This window comes from Propithecus coquereli, unplaced genomic scaffold (genome assembly GCF_000956105.1).
Source record: "Propithecus coquereli isolate 6110/MARCELLA unplaced genomic scaffold, Pcoq_1.0 Scaffold58, whole genome shotgun sequence".
In the NCBI taxonomy this organism is placed as follows: domain Eukaryota; kingdom Metazoa; phylum Chordata; class Mammalia; order Primates; family Indriidae; genus Propithecus; species Propithecus coquereli.
Genome location: NW_012151729.1, coordinates 6,758,793 through 6,766,037, shown reverse-complemented (window position 1 = coordinate 6,766,037; position 7,245 = coordinate 6,758,793). Strand labels below are relative to the sequence as shown.

Here is a 7,245-nt window from a genome sequence, read left to right as displayed (position 1 = left end):
GCTCTGTTTTGTTTTGTTTATTTTTTAAATTTCAAAATATTAAGGTGGTAAAAATGTTTTTGTTACATGGATAGGTTTTATAAGGCTTGAGTCAGGGCTGTTAATGTGCCCATCACTCCAAATAGTGTTCATTGTATCCATTAGGTAGGTTTTTGCCCCTCTCCTCCTACCCCCTTTCAAAATTCCTTAATTCTGTTTAAAGCCAAAGTAGGTATTTTAAGTATTAATATCCAAATTAGTACTAGTATAGTAGATATTTCTAATAGGCAACGTTAGTGCTGTCTGTTTCACTTTCTGTTATCTATAGGACCACCCATAACACAGTCAAGCTTGATAAACAGCCGTGACCAGCCTGGGACAAGTGCGGTGCCCAATCTTGCACCAGTGGGAGCAAGACTACCTCCTCCTTTACCCCAGAACCTCCTTTATACAGTATCAGAACGTAAGTAAATGATATCTGACTTAAAATTGATAAAATATAGGAAAGCCCAACTTTATCAGTGTTACTGTTTTTAAAAATGTAAATAATTTCTATTCTGTGGACTCTCTAACTATAAAACTTATATTTGTATCCACAATGCACTTTACTGTGTGGTTATGTTATATAACCATATGTTAATTTTGTATGATAAGAGAGAGAAAGGGAAGGCTTTCCGTTTTGGAGAAGTCTACTGTGCTGTAGAGTAGCAACATTCCGTATTCTCTAAAGGAAATGAATTTTATAATTTCTGCTTAAAAATTGTTTCTCTGATTGAATTTTTAAAACACAAGACTGATCTAAGAAGTATACAAAAAGTTGGGTAAAATATGCCTGATAATTTAACTTGCATGCTGAAGTGGAGATAGAGAGCATCATTTAAATTGTACTGTTTAGTGGTTTGGCTGTTTGTTACATTCATGTTTAGTAGTGATAATGCACTTTAATTGAATCCTAATTCACTTTCGTTTCTTAGGTGTTTTCTTGTTTAGTTTACTAAAGGTTTTTAAAAAGTTCCTTTCTGGCTGGGTGCAGTGGTTCACACCTATAATCCCAGCACTCTGGGAGGCCGAGGCAGGAGGATCCCTTGAGCTCAGGAGTTCAGAGACTAGCCTGAGCAAGAGTGAGACCCCATCTCTACCAAAAAGACAGAAAAAAAAAAAAAACCAGCTGGGCGTTGCAGCTCATACCTTTAGTCCCAGGTACCTGGGAGGCTGAGGTAGAAGGATCGCTTGAGCCCAGGTGTCAGAGGTTGCAGTGAGCTACAGTGATGCCACTGCACACTACCTAGGGCAGCAGAGCGAGACTCTGTCTCAACAAAAACAAACAAGGCAACTGAGTACCCCTCCTCACAACCCCCCACTCCTTCATATAAAAAAACTTTAAAAAAAGAAAAAAAAAAGTTCCTTTCTTCAAGACATAAAAAAACATAGTTGGTTATTAAAAATGTCAAATTATGAAGTTTTTCTGTATAGAGCCAGGTAACTTTATGGATATGTTCATTTTTTGTGTAACTGTTTAAGTTTATTTTGCCTCCTAAACATTTCTTCTCTTTCATGTCATGAGTGGCAATGCAGCAAACTAGTTGAGTCCAGGTTCAAGTCCTGGTTTCATTGCTTACTATCTTGTGACCTTGGGCAAGTTATTTAACCTCTCTGTATCTCAATTTCGTCTTTAAAATGAGAATAATAGTATTATCTATCTCATTAAGATTGTTTAGAGGAATAAATGAATTAATACATATAAAGCATCTAAAAATTGCCTGGCACTCGTAAGGATTAGTTATACTATTGTAGTTATGACTGTCTACTCAAATTTCAAGCAGTCTGAAATCAAACCTATTATCTTCTCCTTAAATTTCTACCTTCCACCAACCCTGTCTGTGTCAATGAAATAACACCTACCTAGTTGTCTAGAATTGAAACCTTCATAGGACTGACTCATTGCTTTGCTTTTTTAAATTGAGTTAATTAAAAATCCTTTCTTTTTTTTGAAGTATCCCTTTCTGTTTCTTCTGTGTCCTCTGCCCTCATCCACACTGCAGTCACCTCATATTTGGATTATTGCTACAACCTTCTTGACACGGTTATGTTTTGTGTTTCATTCCCCCAAGTCATACCATATAATGCTGCTATGCTGATTTTCCTGAGAAAACCAACCATGACAGTTCCTTATGAGAACTCCTCAGTGGCCACCATTTTCCTTCTCAACCATCAGTGAACCTCTCTATGGGGCTTCTAACTCTTTCTGTAATCTACCTCCCCCTTCTTTGTAATCTTTTTTTCACTGTTGCCAAACATCCACCTTCTCTGATCAGGCCACTTATACCCTCTTTGTGCTCGTATTAATGACTCAACCTTTTTTTCATCTTCACTCCTGCAATGTGCTCTGTCTCCTATTCTTTGAAGGCCCAAATCTTCTAAATACGTGGAAAACATTATTGCTCTGTTCTGAACTCCTACAATACCAAAAAGCATGTCTTACATAGTGACATATATGACATATACTTACATGTAGGTCTGCTTTTTGGTTTTTTTTTTGACAGAGTCTCGCTCTGTTGCCCAGGCTAGAGTGCCATGGCATCATTGTAAATCACTGCAACCTCAAATTCCTGGGCTCAAGCGATCCTCTTGCCCCAGCCTCCAGGGTAGCTGGGACTTCAGGCGTACACCATGACACCCGGCTAATTTTTCTATTTTTAGTAGAGATGGGGTCTCACTGTTGCTCATGCTAGTCTCGAACTCCAGAGCTCAATCAATCCTCCCACTTTGGCCTCCCAGAGTGCTAGGATTACAGGCATGAGCCACCATGCCCAGCCAGTCATAACTTTTAAAAATCTTTCTATTGGTTGATTTTAAAATAGTTTTTTAAAAAATGGTTTTCTTTGAGACAGATATGTTGAATCCTTCAAATTGTTCAGGTTTATTTTTCTAGATACAGGTTGAGCATCCCAAACCCCAAATGCTCCAAAATTCTAAACTTTTTGAGCACCAACACGATGCTTAAAGGAAATGCTCATTGGAACATTTCAGATTTGGGGTTTTGGATTTTTGATGTTCAGCCAGCAAGTGTAATGTATATATTCCAAAATCTAAAAAAAATCTGAAATCTGAAACACATCTGGTCCTGAGCATTTCGGATAACGGATATTCAACCTATACTATAAATGGTAATTTCAAATACATTAGAACTTGCTTCAGTTCAAATGAAGTAAAAAGCTATATGTATGTTTGCAATGTAATAGAGAACTTGAACTATCCTGAAAGTTGATAACAAGTTGGAAAAGTTTAAATTATGGATATTTTCTTGCCATTAAAATTCACAACATAGAAAATACATGTAGTTTAAAACAGCATATCAAGTGGTATTTGGTTGTGAAAATTATATCAGTAGAGACCCAGGGTATATGTGCTGCCAAAGCGAGCACCATAGGGATCCAGAGTAAACACAGAAAAATGAAATCTGGATTTTTGAAGGTAGGAGTTGGAGTCCGCTCAATGTTAGGTACTGGGAATGTACAAAATAAATAAGAAATGGTTCATCTCCTAAATGTCTAATAGTGAGAAAGAAATGTTCAGAAACACCCCACAAAAACCAATTACAGTGTATTTTGCTAATAAAGCTAAGTGAACAGAGTGCCTCAGAAACAAAAGGAACTAATTCTGTCAAAAATAAAGTATTCATTTAGGCTGCAATTATTACTTGTTTTGAAAGAGGACAATTAAATGTTAGAAGAAAAAGGATTGCCCTATTATAAAACAGGATAGAACATACGTGGTTCCTGATAATGTATTTAAAAGTTAACATCAAATGGTTATAATTTAGTAAAAACTCTCTGAAATTTTGTTGTTTTTGTTGAGTTAAAATGTCATAGATGCTATGAAAATGACTTAAATATTGAGATGTTTTTAGAGTTTTATGGAATGACAGCAATATCATACACTCATTAAAATCAATTATATCTTCTGAAGTACTTAAACATTTTACCCGGATTTGAAGTCACCAATTCAATGTATATTCTTTGGCTTTCAAAAGACCGTCATTAAGTAAAGCATGTTGTCTTTTCTGCCTTGAATTTGGTCTGTTTCTTTGAAGAAGACATAGTAGAAATATTTTATAACTGCTAAGCTCATTGTACTGGATGTGTGAAAATGTAATAGTATATAAACTCTGAATTTTAGAGACTGATTCTTAGATTGAAGGTAATTGTTTAATCTTCATATAAATTCAAATAAATTATCTTTCAGAAAATACTTTTCCTATTATTAACTATATAAAATTATTAAAACACTATATTCCTACACTTGAGTTTTGCCCATTTAATTTTGCAAATGCATAACATTTCCCTGCGCAGAATAATGAATTTGATGTCCAGAAAAATGAATCAATGTCTAATAGAATCCTTGTATATTGTCTAGAGTTTTTTTCCCCTTGTGTTTTACTTTGATTCGTATTACATTAGTTGTAATATTATCTATTTCAACATATAGCTATCCATCCAGATACATTTAATTGTCATTTGGGTACTTTTAAGCTTTTATCCCTTCTTTATGTAAATTGGGTTCCTCTAATGCACCAGGCACCATTTAGGCCCTGGAACTTCTGAAGTGTACCAGGGACCTTGTATTCTAATAGAGTAGACCCATGAGAAATATGGCCAGTATTTGGAAGATGTAACTTTTTATTTCTTTTAGATTTGAGCTTTTAGCTTAAAACTTACCTTATAGTTTTTTTTTCCTGTGAGTACTCTTAAAGACAAAATCAGGATAATTACAAAGAGTGGTTAAAAATTTGAATAAAGATTGTCTTCAACTGATTAGAGTTAATGTTAAGAATGTGAAAATGTTACTATCAGGCATTTGAGGATATGAACAACGTAAAAATGGGAACATGAACTTGGGATGTTTGCAGTTTGGAATCATCCAGTCATTCTTTACACTGACCAAAATGAAACTGAATGAATATAAATTCTGAGAGGCTCATCTTTACCATTATTGTAATCTGTTTGATTTTTAACAACTTTTTATTATGGAAAATTTAAATTACCATATACACAAAAAGAGAGCAAATAGTGTAGTGAATCTCTGTGTACTCATTTCCTGCTTCAATAATTATCAACATGTGTGCCGGGCGCAGTGGCTCACACCTGTAATCCTAGCACTCTGGGAGGCTGAGGTGGGAAGATTGCTTGAGCTCAGGAGTTTGAGACCAGTCTGAGTAAGAGTGAGGCCCTATCTCTACTAAAAATAAAAAAAACTAGCCAGGCAACTAAAAATAGAAAAAAAATTAGCCGGGTGTAGTGGTGCACCCCTGTAATCCCTGGTACTCAGGAGGCTGAGGCAGGAGGATTGCTTGAGCCCAGGAGTTTGAGGTTGTTGTGAGCGAGGTGACGTCATGGCACTCTAGCCCCAGGCAACAGAGCGAGACTCTGTCTCAAAAAAAAGAATTATCAATATGTGATTAATCTTGCTTCATCTATAACCTATGCCTGACTTGATTATTTTAGAAAATGTCCCAAATATAACATTTCATCTGTGAAAACTTAAGTATCTATCTTTAAAAGATAAGAGTTAACCATACACATACACAAAACTACAATACTGGTATCGTACCCCCTCCCGCCAAAATGATAATAATGTACTGTTGATTATCAAATATCTGGATAGTGTTCTTATTTCCCATTTGTATCAGAAAGGTCCTTCCATAGCTGGTTCATTTGAAGCTATATCTAAACAAAGTTATACGTTTAGTTGAAACATTCCTTAAGTCTTGAAATCTATGGCAATTTCCTTTTCCTATTTTTTTTTTCTCAACATTTATTTGTTGAAGGAATAGATCATTTGTCCTGAAGAATTTTCTCACATTCTGGACTTGGCAGATTCATCCCTTTGTATGTCATTTAACATATTCCTCTATTCCCTGTATTTCCTGTAAATTGAAGTTAGCTCTAGATATTTAATTAGATTCACATTTGGTGTTTTTTCTTTTTTTCGTAAGAACATTTTATAGATTGGGTTATGTACTTCCTACGTAGTACATCATAATGCTCATAATGTCTGGTTGTCTCTTTTCTGTATTATGAATATTGATCAGTGTGTACAAGTGTTTTTATCCCGATCCATCCATTTTAAAAGTTGTTAATGGTTTCAACTGCCATTTTTTGATCAGTGATTCGATCTCTTGTTTCATGTTTTTCTCTAATTCTGTAATTTTTTTCTGCATTTATTGCTGGCATTCCATAAAGTTGGCAGTATCAACCATTTGGTTAACCTGAAATGCAGTTTTTACAGAAAAGGCAAGATAGATGCTTATTTCCTTTCATTTATCAGTTTTTAGAAAGTGTTGTATCCCTAATATTGTACAAAGGGGACTACTGTATTTTTTTTTAAGTATCATTATGAACTCATGAATTTTTAATGTGTTTGATGTATTTCACTCCATTATAGTCATTTTTTCTTCTTAAGAGATAGGGTCTCGCTGTGTTGCCCAGGCTGGTCTTGAACTCCTAACCTCAAGTGGTCTTCCTGCTTTAGCCTCCCAAACTGCTGCGATTATGGGCACAAGCCACCACACCTGTCCATTACAGTCTTCTTTGATGTTCAGATTGTTTATATATGTGATCAGTGGGAGTTTCTTCATATTGGCTCTTGATGGTTTTTTCTTTAATTTTGACATTTGATAGCTTCTAGAAGGGCAAGGTATACCAAGGTATACCAAGCTCATAAATTTTTTGCCCTGTTCTAAAATTGGCCCTCTGTCTAAATAACACTTTTTCTTTTAGAAGTAGTATTTAGAGACTTCATTAGGTGTTGTTTGTAAGAAAATCGGGCTTCACTTGAATAAACAGTCATCTTTCTGGAGTGTTTGAATTGCGTGTTCTTTGTCATTGGTTTGTATCAATGTAGACATTGTGCAAACTAGCCTTTTAGTTTCCAGCTTACTTTGAGGCAGTTATTATTAATTAGATACATTTGGTACATTGAGTGATGTATCATAAATTTAGAGTAATCATATGGACTGAGATTGTCCTTCCCATTTTTCTCTTGTACATTACTTAATTCTGTTGATTGGTTACTCGTCACAAGTGATTCTGTGCAATAGATCATACTATTTTCAGATCACTGAGGATACATGAAATTGTTTCTGCAATGTAATGATTGATCCTTTTTAAATGTAGATTTTAAAAGGGTTGGTGCTAATTGCACAGTTATGTGGTCTGCTATACAGTATGATGTGTGACCTCTTCCTTTGCTCCATATATAAGAAGA

General features: G+C 35.1%; 1 protein-coding gene across 1 annotated transcript in view; it reads left to right on the top strand.

Moving 5' to 3' along the window:
- The window catches only part of RBM27 (RNA binding motif protein 27), an 85,536-nt gene that overhangs the window by 29,175 nt on the left and 49,116 nt on the right, over positions 1 to 7,245 (top strand). The window contains exon 8 of the mRNA XM_012658243.1: positions 308 to 442. Within this exon, the coding sequence (XP_012513697.1) occupies positions 308 to 442 (135 nt within the window). The remainder of the gene's footprint in view (positions 1 to 307; positions 443 to 7,245) is intronic.